The sequence below is a fragment of the Balaenoptera acutorostrata genome, chromosome 16 (assembly GCF_949987535.1).
Source record: "Balaenoptera acutorostrata chromosome 16, mBalAcu1.1, whole genome shotgun sequence".
NCBI classification, from domain to species: domain Eukaryota; kingdom Metazoa; phylum Chordata; class Mammalia; order Artiodactyla; family Balaenopteridae; genus Balaenoptera; species Balaenoptera acutorostrata.
Genome location: NC_080079.1, coordinates 27,490,469 through 27,509,348, shown reverse-complemented (window position 1 = coordinate 27,509,348; position 18,880 = coordinate 27,490,469). Strand labels below are relative to the sequence as shown.

Here is an 18,880-nt window from a genome sequence, read left to right as displayed (position 1 = left end):
AATAAAAATTAAAAAAAAAAAAAAAAAAAAGAATGTTAGCCAAAAGACAGCTTGCTTGGCATAGTCTTCAGGACATCAATCACCTTTCTCTTCCTTGTCTCCTCTAAGGATGTGGGAGGGAGATTTGGGGGCCTCTCTGAGGTCCAGTAGGTTTCCAACCCTTCCAGAACCTGTGTCTTGATCTCCTGCCAAGGGTTGGCCATACTATAGGAAAGGAAGTATTTTCTCTGGAATCCAAAAGGCTGTATGAATTATGGGTTGTGAGTTATGTGCAGGGTAGGAGAGACAAAAAGGCAGAGACAGAGCCTGTGCATAGCCATTGTGTTTTATTGGATCTGGTGTACTTCTTATTTTACAAAAATTACAGAGGAACCAAAAATGCAAAGCAGTCAACAGTGTTCTGATAGGAAAGGGGGCTCCCTGGGGACCCTCCCCCTCAGATCACAGCTGACTGGGAGAGTGAGCTAAATGGGACAAGCAGATATATTAAGGGGTGGCGGCACGGCAGCGGTGCTGACAGTGAGGTGGGACCTGGGTCCTATGGTCCCTGCCTTCAAGGTGTGCTCAGGGGCATCTCTGGGTAGATTGAATAGAGCAAGAGGAGACTCTGGGTGGGCAATGAGGAGGCTATGTCGGGGGGCAGGAATAGAGCCTGGGTATATCACAGAGTCTAATAAATGCCCCCACACTGGGTTCAAATCTATGCCTGCCTCCTTCCTTCCTTTTTCTTCTAAGGCATCCACTGTGTGGTCCCTGACTTACTCTGTGCCTCCAAGTCTAGAGGAAATGGCAAATGAAAACTTAAGCTGTAGCCATCAGAGAGGGTAGGCTGAAACTTCGGCAGGTATCAGCCAAGACAGCTCCCACCTATCTTCCCCCTGCTGCCACCACCACTACACAAACAGGAAGGGAGGAGAGGAGGGAATTCCAGGGATGAGCCAAACACCAGGATCTCAGACTCTCCTGGGATACTTGGAAATTTTCTGGGGTATTTCCAAGGAAACAAGGTCTTCTGAAGAGCCTGGAAATTCATATTCTGACAGCTTGGAATGGCAGACCTGTAGAGCTCAAAGCTATAGCCTGGCATGCTCTCACTGATAATCCCCAGGCCCTTCTGTTCTCTACCCCAGCTACCTCCTAGGACCTAAGCACTGGCTCAGGTCCAAGATTACTCCCTCTACATTCCTGTCCACCTCCTACAGGGCTCTCAAAGGCCCTGGTCTGAAAGACCAGTCAGTGCCAAGGACAGAACAGCCTTTCTGATAACGGAGTCTTAGGGGAAATGGTTATGAGATCAGGGATGGGGGAAGCACCATAGCAGGAGACATTTTGTCTAGCGTTGTGGTTTCTCAAGTGGGGGTGGAAGGGGAAGGACCACTCAATTCCTATAGCAGGGGCACCCTCAGCACTGAGTTTCAGGCAGGAAGGGGGAGATGTTGGGAGTTGGGAACACCCCACAGATACACTCTGCCCACTCCCTGGCCCCCTCAGCTCCAGCAATCTGGACCACTGAATCCCCAGGCTCTTGGACTCCTATAGCCCCCAGGGTAGAGCTAGGATGAGGACAGACCTGGGAAGAGAAGGGTGAGGTCCACCTGGACTAGGGCTAGAGCATGGTCCCCCCAGGACAACTGACCCCCTCTCCTGGGGAGCTAGATGACATTGTCAAAGAGCTGCATGGACCTCATGATGTTCTCGTCCTGTAGCCATGGTGGGAGAGAGGCAGATTGGAGAGAAAGAAAAAGAGCTTATCAGAGACAGGGAGAAGAACACTGACTCAGAAATGGGGACGTTCAGAGACAGAGAGAGGCAGTGAGGAAGGAGACACCCAGAGAGGTGGGGAAGGGACAGGCATCCCCAAGTTATGAAGGAAAAGATTCAGAGGCGGCAGTGAGTTAGGGAAATAGTACTCTGCCCAAAGGAGCCTTCTCCTACATCATTGAATCAGGCCCTGAGTCCAGACCAGGGAAATGTAGAGGGCAGGGCCCTGTACCTTTTGACAAGATTCAATGAATTCCTCAATAGTCACCACGCCATCTTTGTTCCTGTCCATCTTCTGCAAAAAGGTAGTCAGGTAGGGAAAACAGGAGGGATGACAGGAGAGAGGCAGGCAGAACTCGGGTAAGTTCCCTTCTGGGACCTCACCTCCTTCCCTTCACTCTAAAACCCAGCCTACCCAGTCCCAGGCACCTGGAAGAAGCTCTCCACGTGTTCCCTTGGGGCCTCCTCCCGGAGTGCAGGATACGTATACTTGCCCATCATGTCATAGATGGACTTCATGATATCAAGCATTTCCTGTTAGGCCGAGAGAGAAGAGGATCCCTCCTCAGAGCCTCCAGCCTCCAAACTAGAAGGCCTAGAGCCTAGGGCAGACCCCACCCCTTGCTGGTGATGTATATGTGGGTCATATATCCCTCCTATGGGCCCTTTACACCTGCCCACACACATACAACCCCTCCAGCTGTTCAGTTGCCTTGTACCTCCTTGGTGATGCAGCCATCCTTGTTGAGGTCATACAGATTGAAGGCCCAATTCAGCCTGTCATCTGTGGTTCCCCGAAGAATCACTGACAAACCAGCCACAAAGTCCTAGGAAGGAGGCAGGGGAAAATGGGTCTTCTGATACCTTTCACCCAACCCTCTCTCTGGGTTTGGCCTGGCCCTGAAGCCCCAGGAAACATGCTTCCCTGGCCCACAGTCTCCAGCTCACCTCAAAACTGACTGAGCCATCATGGTTGGTGTCAAAGGCATTGAAGAGAAAAGTGGCATATGTGCTGGAGTCTGCAGGATAAGTGTGGATGAGTAAGCTTGGCTTCCAGACAGGAGAGGACTTCCTACCTCCCTACCTCTATGGGGCTCCTCAAAACCCCATTCACTTGGCATTTCCAGCCCTCTCCCCAAGTCAGCCTAGACAGCTGCTTCCTCTCAGGACTTGTCCCCTCACCTCCTTGAGGAAAGAACTGGGAGTAAATCTGCTTGAAGTTCTCCTCATTGACAATTCCGCTGGGACATTCCTGGGGGTAGCGTAGGGAAGGAAACCAGACTGAAGGAAGAGACAAAACCCCCTTCCACTCACCGCCCCCCGCCACGTTCCCACCCAACCCTCCCTGTCCAGAAACTCCCAAAGAGAGGGGAAATCTTCGTGTCTCCATGGGGCTCACCATGTAGCTCTTCTCCTGGAGGAAAGACTTCTCCCAAGCGCACAAATAAAAAACACAGAACTGACAGACCAATCTACAGGCTCCGCCCCTTCTCAAACCAGCAGGAACTCCTATCTAGAAGTTCGGTCTGTGGTGGAAGGGGAGCTGTCCCTTCTCCTCCCCTCCCCTGTCACTCCTCAAAGCCTCCAGGCCAACTTTTCAGAAAAGTCCTGGATAGGCCCTGCCCCTCCCCAGTTTGGTTCAGCTTTGCACTCACGTTTTTGAAACCACGGTACAGGACCTGCAGCTCCTTGCGCGTGAACTTGGTTTGCTCCTGCAGCTGCTCCAGACCCTCGGGCCGGTGACACACGGTGGACAGTTCAAACTCATCCTCCACGCTGTCTGCGGGGTGGGGGCGGTTGGGGGGGACAGCCGCGCCTCAGGCCTGTCCCCCACGACCCCTCTTCAAAATCACTGAACCATCCATCCCCCCATATCCGACGCCGGAGACCAGCCTGCCAGTTCCCCGGACCCAGAGCCAAGGACATCAAGGCAAGGAAAGAAGATGCTGGTCGGCTTCGAGGTATATCAGCGGGCCCAGCGCAAGGCCAGGCCTGGCCCCAGAGCCCGGGGTCTGAGTCAGCGCTGGCCCCTGGGCCCTTGATCCCTGGTTGGAGGGGAAGGCCCCCAGCCCCATCTTCGTCCCAAAAGGCCAGGAGTAGGAAAATTGGGTTGGAGAGGGGGCTTCTGAGGGTTCGAGCCCTGGGCCTCCGCTTACCAACTCAGATCCGCCCAGTCTCACCCTTGCCCCGCCCAGATCCTTCCCTCCAGCCAAGCCCCGCCTATCGCAGCCATGCCCGAGCCATGCCCCGCCCAGCTCCAGCCAAGCCCCCTCCACACCCCATTCCTGCCACACCCCTAGTGTGCCTTTGAGAAGGCCACCACCCCTGGCCCCGTATCAGCCCCGCCCCTGTTCCCAACATCCAGTCCCCAGGCAGGTGCCCCCACCCCAGGCTCCCGAAGTCCCCCGCCCCCGCCCCCACCAGGAGAGTAAGTCACCTGGGTCCAGCGGGCGGGGTCTGTGGGGGCGGAGGGAGGCTGGGGCGGCTAATGCTGAAGGGAGCGAACTGTCACCGAGAAAGCGGAGGACCCGGCCAGCTGCACACACCTCGCCCCTCACACTCACAGCAAATCTCACAGACCTGCGTGTTACAGTGCACACACCCCAGCCCCCCACGCACACAGAGGCACACGTAACGAATGAGCACAGACACACACGAATCGGACCCCGCGCTCATCCCCCTGCCCTTTTTCCGAATCGACCCCCATTGTGGGACCCAGAAGAATCAAACACAACGACCTTCTCAAATAATGAGTACAAACCGGGCCTTTATAGCTTGCAAAGATGCAGTATGTATAATCCTGTGAGGTGGGCAAAGCCCAAATGAGGAAACTGAGGCCTACAGACAAAGCTTGGTCACTCAACTGGGGACCAGGCTGGTACTAGGAAACTCAAGTATCCTGGCATCTGGAGGAAGGCGGGCTCCATCATTACACTTGCATCCATCTAGTCAAGGCACTGGTGACCTACATCTCAAGGCCCAAAACATGTCCAGGGGCGGGGAGGGCGGCCAGACACTAACCCCAGCTGAGCCACGCACAGACCCTCACAGCCGCCTGGTCCCACCCCTGCCACACTGGCCACACTCACACAGGCTCAGAGTGGCCTCAGCCTGTCACACTGACCACGCCCAAACACCCAGATCCTGCCCATTTCGCACACCCAGATGGCCCACACACTCAGGCCCCGCCTCCAAACTGACCACGCCCACACATTCCGCTCTGCGCTGCGTAGCTACGCCCCCTCACACTCCTGGTCAGCCAGTGCCCAGCCCACCTCCGCCACATTGGTCACGCCCACACACACTCACGCCGGCCGGCTCCCCTCACACCGGTCACACCCCGACACATACGGGCCCCACCCCCGGAAGCACAGGAGAGGCACTTGCTTTCACTGACTGAGGGCAGGGCTTGGGGCCCGCAGCAAGGCAGCAGCTTGAGGAACCGCTGCTTCAGCGCTTTTTTAGTGGGCCCTGGAGGGTGGCCTGGGAAGAGAGAAGACCCCAGGAAGGTACATTAACCCCACTGTCCCTCTGTTCCCTGTACCCTCCCCACCATCACAAATCAACCCCGGCTGGGGGCGGGTGTTGGAGGAAAATGGGGGGTGGGTAATGGTGAGAGTAGCTGGGGCCGGTTAGGGGAGTCCAGTGGGTTTCACAGGCATGGAAAGTCCACCAAGGTGGCTCGGCACTTTGTATAAAGGGACACAGCTGGGAACAGCGAGGTGGCGGGGGCGGGAGGGTGGAGTAGCATTGGCCTCAGTCTTTGTTGACCCAGCGTCCTTGGCTCCAGTGCTACAGCTGGACCTCTGAGGGTGATGTCCAACCCGGGGGCTGCCTGCCTCTCTCACACACACACACAGTGACAGGTGTGTATACATAGTGTGATAAATCAGAGTGATGGATGCCACACAAGGACCGCTTGATACCTAGTACCTCATTCATACCCAGTGGCCTCCCAACACATGCACACACACACCCACAGACATACACACTTTGACCTAGTACTTCTTAATACAAACATATACAAATGTGACTGACCTGGGAAAAACATGACAGACATACATTAGGAACCATACAGGCCATCTTACACACAGCATGATCAAACCACACAAGAACACACGATGACCCTGGGACATCACATCACAGTGTGGTCACCATGACATATCAAGGTCACCACACACATGCCCATATCATATTGTGACCTAGGTGCCCATGGCACCCAGATACCTAAGACTGCACCTCACCCACAGAACCTGCATTTGCCCTGGGTACACCCCCACCTTTCTTTCCTATAACCCCTCATTCCAAGGCACCTAGAATCTTCCCGCCAGCAGAACAGAGTTCTCAGCGAACTCATCCACCCTAAAAGTGTGTCCCTTTCCAGTCTTTTCCAGTATGGCTTACTCTTTGAAGGTGAAATGATAGCAAACTTTGAGGCAATGACAGACCTTGGAGATGAGTATTTTGTTGTAATGTGGGACTACCCGGAGCCCACTGATCACAGTTCCCCTCACTTCCTCTTATTTACACATGTGTCCTATGGCTCTAATTGTATCCCAGGGAGACCCTCCAAGTTCCTGTTGTGTGTCTGTCTCCTGGCTGCACCCACCTCCAGACTCCAGGGCCAGAGCTCACTGGACCTGGCATACTGACTGAAGCTGGCCTCAGTCCATTCCTGGAGGGGCCCAATTTCCTTTAGTTGTAGATTGGCACCCCAGCTCCCTTGCAGGCCCTGCCTCCCAAGCCGGCTCCACCCTCAGGAAGATGCTGTGCTCCCAGGAGGGAACTGCTTGAAGTCAGCGCCTCCTCTCCCTCCCATTTGTCCTCTCTCCCCAGGAGCTATGGAGAGGTGGGAGGGAGGCAGTGAGCTGGGTGAGGGATCGATGGCGGCCTGGCCTCTGGCCCAGGGCTCCATTAGCCTGGACTTTGGTTTCCCGAAGCCGATTGTGCCTGGGGCCTCTGGTGGTGTAGTAGCCTCTGGACTGGGGGATGGCTCCCCCTGCCTCTCCCAACCTCCCCCTCTTCACACATCCCCCCATCTGGTCCCCTGCCTGCTCCAAGGACTCAGTCTCCTCTAGGCTCCTCAGAAGGTGGGAAGAGAAAGGGGGTGACTTCAGCAGACAGGATGCCTCCCCCCTTCCCACCAATAGTCTAAAGGGGATGGAAAGTTAGAGCCCAACTGACTTAATCTTTCCAGGACTGGATGAATCCCAGTTCATCTAGGACCAATCCCTGCGACCCACCCCCCCCCACCCCAATAAATGCAGCAGAGGATGGAGGGTAGACTAGGAGTTTTCTGCTCTTACGGAACCCTAGAGCAGGCAATTCACGGACCTTCTTCCCTAGCTCCTTTCACATTTTTTCAGTTCTCCCAGGTGTCTACCCTGCAGTCCTCTTATCATGGTTCTTGCCTGTTTTCCTGTAGCCATGCTATCGAGCTGCACAGGTCTCGGCATGAAGAAGAGGGAGAGGCTAAAACTCCCTGGGGAGGCAGAACATGTTCCCCTCTCTACCTCCAGTATCACTCTCCCCACCTGACATTGGGGTTGGGTGGAGAATTGCCTTACCACTCCCAATGTCCAGACTCTGGAACCCATTCTGCCCTTAGATCCTGAGAGGACCTGGGAGAGGCAAGGCGGCTTGGGAGGCAGGGTCCCTGATCTGATCCACCCCTCACTCTCCTACCAGATTTGTCTATGAATGTCTCATTCACAGTGATCCCACTCCTGTCCCTCCAGAACCCACCCCATCCCTAGCCTTGGGTATGGAGCTGGTATTTCATCAGGGAACTCTGGGAATAGCCACACACACAATCAGATGCCCAAAGAGGTTCAGCCACACACTCCGTGCCCCTCAGGCACAGTCACATCTGCCATCTCATAAAGCGACACACTCTGTCACTCAGACACATTAAATCACACCCCTGTCACATACACAGGCTCAAGTAGTCATATGTTTTGTCCTTTCTCACACACGTGAACACACAGCCACACCCCCTGTATCTCTCACACACTGAGTCCACACACACCCTGTAACCCACGCCTGCAAGGATGGAGGTGTGGAGAGTCACACACATCTTCAGAGCCATTGTGGGTCCCTGGCCCCAAAAGGGACTCCCCAGAAGTCTGGTGTTATCTCAGGACCCCTGGAACCTCCTTCCTCTATTCCAGATACCCCTGCCTGTCTCCAGACTTTTCCTCATTCCCCCCAGTTTACCCTTATCCTCAATCCCAGTCCCCCCATGCTGTACCCCCTCATCACCTCCCTGGCTCCTGGCCCTCTCTCTTCACCTCCCTCAGACACCCAATCCCCCAGATTCCCTCCTCGCCTCCCCCAGATCCACTCCTTGAGTCCCCCTCTTTGCCTCTCCCGGATGTCCTGTTCCCCCAACTCCTCCCCTCCCCTCCCCCAGATGCCCCATCCCATCACTAACCTGCTTACCCCTGCAGCCCTCACCCCAGTCATAAAGTCAGAGTAATCTTCTCCCCAACCCTGCGGGCCACTGTCCTTCTAGCCAGCAGGCCAGACATGCCCAGACACCTGGGTTACCTTCCAAGGAGACAGGCTCAAAGAGGCCAAACTGCTCCAGGACCTTGACAAACAGGGCGAGGACCACAAGCACAGCGACCATCTCCAGCCCTTCCAGGTTCATGGTGGGCCTGGGGCATGGCCCCACAGGCTGAGGATGGCCCTCCCTACTCACACTTCCTCCCCCTCAGGCTCCCCAGCCTGAGTAGGACTGCCCGAAGTCTCCCTCCCCCTCTCGATCCCCGGATCTCCTCCCTCTCCCCCTCCCCCCGCCTCCCCACAGGCCTCCCAGCCACAGCTTCCAAGCCACAGCCTCTTCCTCTTCACGGGGCCACTTCTGCCTATGGATTGGTATCTCCTCCGGAGCTTTTGGTGTGAAGGCTACGGGCCAGGCCAGACCAGAGGAGGGGGGCAGTGCCTTGCCTCTGCCCCTGAGACAGCTTCCCTCAGACACCCTGTGGCTACTCTGTGCCAAAGAGAGGGGGCAGAGGGAAGACCTGTGCTTAGAGAGAAGGCAGGGAAGGGCAGGGTGTGTGTGTGTGTGTGTGTGTGTGTGTGTGTGTGAAACTAGGAGCTGCACATGCATAAGTAATAGATGTGTGGGTCAGAATATGTTATGGGTGTCTGAGTGTTTTCTTGTGTGTATATTCCTGTATGTGTATGGAGAGTATGTGTACCTCCTCTTACGTGTGTCTGTGTGTGTGTTTACACATGATTGTGCACCTGTCCTAGGGGTGTGTGTGGTGTATATGGGTATGTAACCTGGGTGTCTGTGGGGTGTGTGTGTGAGAGTGTATTGGAGTATTTCTGAGTGTGTATGGGGTGTGAGGTATCTGTATTTTAGCAGGGTGTGGCATGTGGGTCTGAAGATTGGTAGTATGGATGTGTCATATAATCAGGAGTATGGGTCTATGGTGGTTGTGTAATTGTATCTGCATGAAAGTGTATGAGAATATAAGGGAGGAGAAGGTGGTGACCTCTCCAGTCAGGAGGACACCACCACCATCGACTGCGTTTGCCATGGAGACTGAGAGGCGGGAAGCACTCTCTTCCCACAGGCCACAGGGAAACTGAGGCCCAAAGGAGGGAGGATTAGGTCCAGTAGCCTGGGCAGGAAAACAGCCGCTTAGCCCTATCATGACCCTCTGGGGAGGGGACTTATTGCAGCTGCCTTTGGGACCCAGAGAATCAAGCTCCTTGGGAGAGGAAGGATGTGCTCTTCCTTTCCCTCCTGGCAGGGGCCTCACCCAGGAGCTGCCAAAACCCTCCCTGTTCTTTGGGAATCTTTACTGAGCTGATGGAGAAACCCAGAGTAGGAGGGAAATCTGAACCTTCCAAGGGAGCCACACAGCCCCGGTGTATTCCTGGAGCCCCTCCCCCATCTTCCCGTCTCCCTCAAGGTGGTGGTGATGGCGGCGGTGGTGTCTGTAGTAGGGTGGGGAGAGGCTTGCAGAACCAGGGAGCCAGAAGATAAGAGCCTCTGGGTTACTGCCACAGCTGGCTAGGGATTGAGCACTCAGTATGTGCTAGATAATGTGCTATGTGCCTACAGACATTATCACATTGAATTTTCACAATAAACCTATGAAAGAGGTACTGTTATCCCCACATTATGGGTGGGAAAACTAGACAAAAGGAGCTTAAGAAAATCTCCAAGATCAATAAGTGTCAGAGCTCAATTTTAACCCAGCCTGACTCAGCCTGTGCTCTAAACCACCACGCTACACTGGCTCCTTTCATAGACAGCTTGCCCACACAGGAGGCCCAGTTTAGGGGGATTAACCCAAGGGACCCTTGCCACCTCGTCCAGCTCTGGGATGTGTTTCAGCCTCAATTGTGGGGTGGGGGTGGGGATGGGGACGGGGGCTAGTCCCTACTGCTTCATTTGAGGTTCACGGATCTGCAGTTCTACATGGCCACCACTGGGGGGTCAGGCATCCATCTCACACCGTATCTTACCCCTTCCCTCTCCACCAACCCTTCCAACATCCTTGGGAAGGAGGGTATGCCTCCGGCAGACTTGGTCCTCTGCTTGTCCCCCCTCCCTCCCCCAGGAAGAAGTCAACTCAGGGACTGTTTTTGGCTTCTCACACCTTTGGAGGTTACAGGTTTACAGATGAAATGAGCAAGCATCTCCCCCTCATCGTCCAAAATCCATGCCTGGCATTTAATACCCTTCCCCAACCCTCATCAGCAGATCCCTATTTTTGAGCCAGTTTCGCCTCCTCACTGTCCCCCAAACACACCAAACTCAGTGCTATCTCTGTGGCTTTGCTCCTGCTATTCCCTCTGCCTGGAATGAACTCCCTTTTGCTCTCCTATCCTACAGTTCTTACCTGTCCTTTAGAGACAGCTTAAATTCCCTTCCCTTCAGAGCCTCCAGCCCTCAGCAGGCTCCCAGCTACCTGAAATTCTACGGTAGCCCATTGGGCCCTCAAAACTCAGCACCTAAGTCTGTAATGTTATCAGTGGGAACAGTAAAAGGAGGCAGCATAGCATGGTAGGTAACAGTGTGGGCCAGGGTGCCAGACTTCCTGGGTTCAAATCCCAGCTCTGCCCCTTGGAATTAACTGGGAAAGTTCTTAATCTCTGTGTGCCTCGGTTTCCTACCTCATATGGTTGCTAGGCCCTCCTAAATGAACTAATACACGGAAAGCTGTTAGAATAATTCCTAGCACAGAGTAATTGCTTATAATTTTTTACTGCCATTATTAATAATATTATACTCCCCCCTTACATATCTTAGCAATTTACAAAGCATTTCCACAAACATTGTTATTTCCATGTCTTCTCATGACAACCCCATGAGGTAGGCAGAGTGAATAGTATTGTGCCCATTTCACTGATGAGGTAAATGAGGCCCAGAAAGGTAAAGGAACTTGCTCAAGGTCACCTAGCTAAGAGGAGATGTTGCAAATTTGAACTCAGGTCTTTCTGGATCAGTCCTGTTTCCTCAATTAGATTCCAAGCTCCTAGAGGGCAAAGATGTTAAAAAATTGGACATATACAAATTGAATGCCAGGCTCTGAGCTGGTGCCTGTGGAACAAAGGTGAACCAAACAGGGTTCTGGCTCTCCTGGGCAGGGAGAGACAGCCCACTGACAGAACTATAAGGTATCTACTCATTCAAAAAATATTTGTTGTGTGCCTACTATGTGGTAGGAACTGTTCAAAGCAGGCCACGAAATGAGCTCTAGTCTTCTAACTGGGAGCCCAGGAAAAACCTGGAGAGGGTATTTTTTGAGCTGGTTCTTAAAGGATGGCTAAAATGTCAACAGTCTGCCTTAACAAAGGGACCAACATTTATTGAGCATGTTTTTTGTCCTTGAGACTTTACACATGTTATCTCATTTAGTCCTCATAATAGACCTGAGGGATAGGGTCTATTATTCCTGTGTTTACAGCTGAAATGGTCAGATTGAGTAGCAGTATACCCATTTTGCAGATGAAGGAACTGAAGCTCAGAGAAGTGATTGTCCCAAGATAACACAGATGATAAAGGATAGGTCGAGACTTGAACCAGAACCAGTGATCTGCCAGCTCCCTCAGGCTGTCTCTCCAACGTGTGTGGAGGTGTCAAGGAATCCTGAGTGACTTCAGCTTAGTTCGTATTGGGGGAGCTATGAGTGATAAGACCAGAAAGGGGCAGATTCCATGGAGCCTTGAATGCCAAGCCAGGCTATTTGATTGGAAAGAGGCAGCACAGCAGCATTTCCTTGCTCTCTGCTGCTGATTCACAGATGGACAGGTTGACAACGGTTTAGCCGGTTGTCCTGTCTGCGGACCCTCCTCTTCCTTCTCTCATCCTCACCCTCAACCTTCAGAGACCTTGACCCAGCCTCACAGGACTCAAGGTCCTAAATCAACGAGGCCTCTGGTGAGAGAATCTGATATAAGTGAAAGAGCAAGTTGTTTTTCAGGCTCTCTCTTCCCCCAACTCAGAGACCTCTCAAGTCTCTGGGCTCTGTGAGAAAGTTGCCCAGGTCTGTCCTCCCCAAGCATCCCTGTGCCACTTTGCTCTCCACCCAGAGGAGTGAAGTCTTAATGAAAACACTTCAAGCAGAGTGAGGGCTGAAGGGAAAACTATCTTGAAGCATTAGGTGAGCCCTCCCTTAGTTCCCTCAAATCTCACCACGGAGATACACCTATCATTTAGTTATTTACCTCCCGAAGTTCAAACCCAGAGAAATACTGCCGAATGAAGGGGGCCCATAGTATGTAACTGTCCCACTTTCCCATCTGCCCTTGCTCCCCTAGTGAAGAACCCAACCAGTAAAGACCCTTCTGTCAGCCCTCCAGCCCCACTCCATCCCCAGCCAGGCCAGAAGACAGAGCAGCCCCCAGCTGCATCAGGTAATTAATGACCTCCCTAGGCCCTGGGGCTATTTCAGGGCCTAGAAGTCATGCCTGCTATGATTGAGGGCTGGCCCCGCCTGGCTCCAGCCATCTGTCACTTGAGACAGGCCCAAGCAGGGGGCTTGGAGGACACATGCTTCCCAAGAGACATCCAAGCATGGCTTTGGCTCAGCCCCATCTCCTCTCCTTCTGGCAGCACATTGTAAGGAGAGGCCTGCTTATACTCCAGGGGCTCAAGGGGATACTGTGCAGAGAGCCAGAGAACTACAGATCCCAGAGGGCCACCAGGCTAGGATGTTTTGGTCTCCCCAGGTCAGGTGGGGAGGAGATGCTGGGTTCTGTGGGCCCTGCCCAGGCAGCTCTAAGGAAACCCAAGTGGAGGTGTGCATAATCTCAGCAGTGCCATGATATAATATCCACAATCCATGTCATAAATTCCACAAATCCCACACCAAGGTACAACCTTATGAAGTCTATACAGCTAACTTAGTGTGACTCAGGAACCCCCAACCCGACTCTAAAGCATAGAACTCCAGGTACATGCAGTCTTAGTGTCACACAATTCCAGGGATACGTAACCCTAGGGGTGCACAGCCCCAGTGATCACAACCCCATTGAGGCACAAACCCCCTTAATACAGACTCCCAGAGATAGACAAAACGGTGACATACAATCCTTATGCCACACAAGTCTATCCATCCATCATGCATAAACTCACTAGCTGAGTTCATGTTGGTCCAATCCCACCTCAGGATTTTTTCCTACTGCACACTGCCCCTACTCATCTTAAGATCCCATTAAACTAAGCAATTGGGTAAAGAGCTTTGCCTTTTCCCTGCTCTGCTGCAAGCTTCCTCCCTTCATCCCTGTGAGGGTCCTTGCCTCTTAAAACCACCTGCTTGAGGCCCCCACCTCTGCTCTCAGTAAGGAGCCCTGCCCCCTCTTCCACCATTGTGAGGGACCATGATGCCCCTTCTCCTTTCCTCTTTGAAGACCCCTATGTCCTCCACCTTCTCTTTACGGGACCCTATCCCAAGTTCCACTTCTGTTGGAGTCTTGCCCTTTAAACTCTTTTCTTTGAAGGATCCTGCCCCTTCCACCTCTGTGAGGGGCCCTTTCTCTCCCCACCTCTGTAAGGCTCCTATCCCACTTCGCTTACTTTTTGAGGGGTCCAGCCCTTTCCTCCCTTCCTCGTACCTGGCGACAGCGACCCAGTCACCAGCTGGTAGAGGGATCGCGCTGCCTGCCCCAACGGGCTCCGGCACCTGCTGGGGCATCTGTTCATGGTCCTGCGGTGAGCACAGAGGTCAAGCTCCGCCCCCAAAGCCCGGGGCGTTCTGATCTCCGCCCCCAACGGAGAGTGGCCCTGCGTGGGCGGCGCGGGAGGGCCGGACCCATAGGACCAGGATCTCAGGCAATAGAGCCTCGTTCCGCTTCCCGTCTTCTCCCGGCCACACGAGGGGAACTCACCCTGGCCCCTGCGCCTGAAGCACCCGTCCCCCAAATTCCCAGACTCGGGCGGGGCTGGGCGGGGCCGGGGGGGAGGGGCGGCACGGACTCTCCCTCACAGCCTTCTCTGGGAATATTTTCTGAATTTCCGGTGGGGAAGGGGGCACCCACGGTTTTTGAAAAAAGAGCTGGAGAGGGAATGAACATTATCTTTCATTGCCCCGCTTCATCCCCTCATTCTCTGCCTGTCACACCCCTCCTCTTCCCATTTTGACACAGAGATGCGAAGGGGTTAGAGGACCCAGTTGTCATGGCAACTCCCCACACTTCCATACTTCCTGGACCAATGGGCGCGAGAGTAGGAGGGAAGAGGAGGAACTGACCAGTGTATTGGAGTGACAAAGGGGCGGCAGGGACGTGCCCCTACTGGTCTCTGTCTTCTGGCTCTGAATATCTTTTTCTTTAACTGTTTTGTGTCCCTGTGTCCCGGTCCGGCGGGTTCACACTCTCCCCTCATATGCCGATTGTCAGCCAGATGCATCGAGGAGAAGCCCCCCTACCCACAGTCCTGGCCCTGGACTCATCCCTATCTGGTTATACCCAAAGTAAACCCTTCCAGGACCCACTAACGCCTTTAAAACTTCTGACAGAGCCTATGGGGATCCCACTCCTCCGACTGGGATCCCGTATTTTTGGCTGAAAATCCTACATTTACGAGACGAGAGTCACCCTGAACTCCATGGAACCTTGCCACTTGATTTGGCAACATCCTCATCTGGAATCAGCTCCGCAAGCATGGCTCCTCTAAAACCACACGGGGGCGCGCCAGTCCGGGAACGATATTTATGGCCGGCGGGACGCAACTCCGGAGATCCCAGGCCGGGACCCGAGCTCAGGCCTTGGCCAGCCAGGTCCCAACTCTCTCTTCATCTTCTCCAGTCCTTTTCTTGCTTCCGGCTTGGACAGGACCGCAGCGAATCGCTGCCTTTTCCCACCTCGCCGCACTGCCAGTAGGTCATGCCGGGCCCGGAGGTGCTAGATGCGGGACGGGGCGGGGTGAGGCTCAGATTGTTTCCTCCTAAAAGTCTCCCCCAGATTTGTTTTGAGCCTGGGGTGGGAGTGGGTAAGGAAAGAGGCTCGGGCAACCCAGGATGACCTGAAGTATGACTTTAGCGCCCCCTTCCTGTCAGCCTGATAGGCCGGGATGACTGAAGCCAAAGAATATCCCCAGGTCCGATTCCAGGAATCCCGCCTGCGCAAGGAAGGAACATTGGGAATTTGGCTGGCCCTGCTGCACTTCCGCCTTGCAAGCGCTTCAGCACCGCGGACAACGACTCCCCATCCGGCTTCAGCTCAGGCGTCTCCGAGCACCCACCGCCTTAACACCCACCGCCTTAACACCGGCTTCCCAACCCCATTTATCTCCCGCTGTAAGATAAGCCCTCCTTCGAAAGGAGAGCTCCTGGTAGTCTTATTTCTACTTCCCAAGTTGCGTGTGGAGCTATCTACAGCGAGGATGCTCATGACGTGGAACACGATTCTTGATGCTTGTCAACATTTGAACTTTCTATTTCCCTTGGGGGGCAAGCAGGTGGGAAGTAGTATTTCCCATTGTACAGATGAAAAAAATGAGGCCCAGAGAGCAAAAGTCATACAGAGCTGGTATTCACACTTCTATTGCTGCACCTTCCCGTACAAGGGCTTCCCCACTTCCACCCAGTCTCTGATTCAAATAGCCAAGTGGGGAGCAGATGATTCCACTAAAGGGGAGAATCAGTTAAAGCAGGAAGCAAACACTGATTAATGTGGTGCTAATGAGGGCGCTGGGGCCCTTACTACTCTCAAGGATCCTGAGTTGGTGAGAACACAGTTTAAAGCAGAGCTAGTCACCTGGACCTTTGGAATCCATCCAGGCCTGAGGCACATCTAGGGCACATCTGGGGCCTGCCTGAGTGGAAGGGCTCCCCCTTCTGGGAGTCTGGGCATAGTGACGAGAACCTCCCCAGGGTGTGTTAGTCAGGGAGACACTTTTTCAAGGCGCTACAACCTAGTCCTCTCCTCTTCCCCAAGTCTTAACCTCACTCTCCTCAAGACAGACAAGGATCATGGCCTCCCTTCACCTCCCCAGCTTGTTTCAGACACAGGGGAGACAGTCTCCCTACTCCCATTCCCTGTTGGAGTTCTTGGGCAGGCTGCACACTGAGAGACAGAAACACACGTATATGGAAATGTACACAAGGTGACACAGTCACCCACACAAACACGTGGATCTGCCTACCAAACCCAGGAATATGCACAGGCACAGATGTACTGGTCTCACATACCTCCCCAGTGTGGGAGAGAGAGGATGCCTGAGCAGCAAAGTGGTTTGGGGGGATACGTAGAAGGGGAGGCCACATGGTACCTCCCAGGCCTAGAGCTTCTATCTCTGGGTCTGGAGGGGAGGCTAGAGGGTTTGTTTTCCTCCGGGTTTGGGTGAAGTTCTGGGAGGGTTGTTGGGGGTTGAAGGAGCTTCAGTTGTAAGAATGATCTCTAAATACTTTGTGTGGGGGGGTGCTCATCCAGCATTAACCAAAGCCTCCCCACAGGAGCCGGTGACGCTCCTGGAAGCCAGGCTGGGTAGATGGACACCAGAGTCCTTCCTTGGGCCGACCCGGGCTATTTGTGGAAAACGTGGGGAAGCAGTGGTGTGCACTAAAGACCCCCTTCTGCCCCAGGAAGTCAGAGAGGCAGCAAGGGTAAGACATGCCATAGACACTCACAGAGCCCCACTGCAGACATCACCACATGAAAGTACACAATCAGTATCAAACACCAATATAACCCGCACAGTCTCACAATTAAAACACAACACAACCCACTTTAACACATGCTTGTCCCAGGAGGTTCACAGTCATAAAGTCTTACAGAGACATACCACCATAAAGTGAAGACCTGACGCATACTGGTAGTCACATGCCACTGCATACAGAAAATCACACACTCAAAGCACAGAGTTGCACACAGAACAGAGATACTTGGTTAAAACAACTTCATTAGTACAATCAGGGTCCAACACAACCTCACTGAAACATCTGACAAGACATACAATTGCACAATCACACACAATCACACTCACCCTGGCTGTCACCAAGCCCAGGGCACATGGCAACCAGCTGTGGGAGGCGCACACACATACATACACACAGACACAAAGAAAGACAGGCGCTCTCGCACGTAACACCTCCCACTATAGACACCCTCCTAGCCTTGTGTCATGCATGCCCACACCTGCTGCCTCTCCCCACCTGCCCACGTGCTCTGCCCCCAACCCCTCCACCCCCCCCCCCCACGCGGGACCCAAGGCTTTGAACCTCAGTGTCCTGCCGCCCAGAACAGCCGGGAGGGTACCTGGGAATGGGTCAGAGTGTGGGTAAAGGCCTGGCAGGGGTTAGAGGGGCTTAAGGGTCTGAGGGGATGGAATCTACCCTCCTTCCCCCGACCCCCAAGCCACTGACTCACCCGTGAGCTGGTCATAGGATCCGTCCAGGTCTCGGGAATCGGACAAACTCTCCTTACGGCCCTGGCCCCGCATGGCCCCCGGCGCCCCCCTCCCGTCCCCACCTGGGCCGTGGGAGGGGGCGCCGGGTGGCTGGGATAGAGAACTCACACGGCGCCCCCTGGCGGCGTAGTGCGCTGCCGGGGGCTGGGGGCTGGAGAGTCCGCGCTTGGGCTAAGAGCCTGGGGACCGCCGCGGTCTAGGGCCCACCTGGGGATCCTGGGGCAGGAGCGGGAGGCTTGGGCAGTAGGTGAGCGCAGAGCCGGAGGCAGAGTGGAGCGGAGAAGAGCCCGGAGCTGGAGCCGAGCCGCCTCTCCTCCCGCCCCCTCCCCGCGGCTGTCACCGCCACCTCCCCCCTTTGGCGCTGCCGGGATTGGCTCCCCCTACCCCCGCCCCCTCCTCTTTGCAGTTCGGGGGAGGCACCCGGTGAAAGGGTGAGCTGAGAAGTGCGGAGAGGGAGACGAGCTCTCTGGCAACACTACCCCCTAGACCTGAAGCCCCGGGTATTGCGGGTGGAGGAGGGAACAGGGCCAGAAAGGCTCCACTATGAGGAATCCCCGCCCCCGATTCTCAGCACTCCTTCCTCTACCCTCAGCACTGGCCCGGGCATGTATGAGTCCCTTGTTAGTCTCCCTGTCAGCCCCTATTTTCTCTGTTGTTCTCCACCCATGTATGAGTCTCTTTGGCCCCCACCAGTGCCCACCCTGCTTGAAGGGGGTTAGGGATGCAAAGGTCAACTCAGCCTCTAACGCAGGTTTATCTCAGGCCAGTGGACTACAATTTTCTCTTCTCTTGGAAGGACCCCTACCCTCACCCACTCCAGGACCCTGTCTCTGGGCCCTATTCACTCTCAAGGTGCCGTCTTCCCTGATCTAATGACCCCCGCTGGCCAACTGGGAAGAAAAAGAAAAGAAAGAGTGAACCAGGTCAGTTTCTCAAGACTTTCTTGTTCTTCTGTTCCTTTTTTTTTTTTCTTTCAACTTTCCTGCCCTGCTCTCTTCTGTCATCTGCCCTGTCCTAGATTCCTTCTGTTTTCCATAAGATTTGGGAAATGATTGAGGGGTTTGGGGATGCAGGCAAGAGTGGGGGAGAAATGCCCTTGTTATGAGGCCCCCTTCCCTTAGACTAGCTCTTTTTTTCTGAAGCTAGCGGCTAGCACAAAGCTCAGCTACCTCCAGCTCCAGGAATGGCTACTGAACGACTGAGCCTACTAGTCTGACCTCCCCCACGATCCTTCCTGGGCTCCTA

At 54.3% G+C, this 18,880-nt stretch overlaps 1 protein-coding gene across 3 annotated transcripts; it reads right to left on the bottom strand.

Annotated features, from left to right (window-relative positions):
* Nucleotides 1–306: 306 nt before the first annotated feature.
* KCNIP2 (potassium voltage-gated channel interacting protein 2) lies at nucleotides 307–17,958 on the bottom strand. Of its 3 annotated transcripts, none has more exons than XM_057530783.1 (10): nucleotides 17,596–17,958; nucleotides 5,149–5,244; nucleotides 4,199–4,297; nucleotides 3,417–3,541; nucleotides 2,944–3,013; nucleotides 2,710–2,780; nucleotides 2,481–2,588; nucleotides 2,191–2,295; nucleotides 1,994–2,056; nucleotides 307–1,700 (listed from the first exon to the last, which is right to left on the bottom strand). In XM_057530783.1, the coding sequence occupies exons 1-10, from the start codon at nucleotides 17,666–17,668 to the stop codon at nucleotides 1,653–1,655; spliced, it is 858 nt and encodes a 285-aa protein (XP_057386766.1). In that variant the 5' UTR covers nucleotides 17,669–17,958; the 3' UTR covers nucleotides 307–1,652. The 3 variants fall into 3 exon arrangements, with proteins under 3 accessions (XP_057386766.1, XP_007187363.1, XP_007187365.1); XM_007187301.3 differs by having other exon boundaries at nucleotides 4,199–4,252; nucleotides 17,596–17,957; XM_007187303.3 differs by lacking the exons at nucleotides 4,199–4,297; nucleotides 5,149–5,244 and having other exon boundaries at nucleotides 17,596–17,952.
* Between the last annotated feature and the right edge of the window lie 922 nt (nucleotides 17,959–18,880).

Excerpts from the sequence above, each read along its gene's own strand:
- KCNIP2 (XM_057530783.1), bottom strand. The coding sequence starts at position 17,668 with ATGCGGGGCCAGGGCCGTAAGGAGAGTTTGTCCGATTCCCGAGACCTG. Across the intron at positions 4,298-5,148 it reads CCTGCCCTCAGTCAGTGAAA|CTGGCCGGGTCCTCCGCTTT; the intron begins GCAAGTGCCTCT and ends AGGTGTGTGCAG. Across the intron at positions 2,296-2,480 it reads ATGGCTGCATCACCAAGGAG|GAAATGCTTGATATCATGAA; the intron begins GTACAAGGCAAC and ends TCGGCCTAACAG.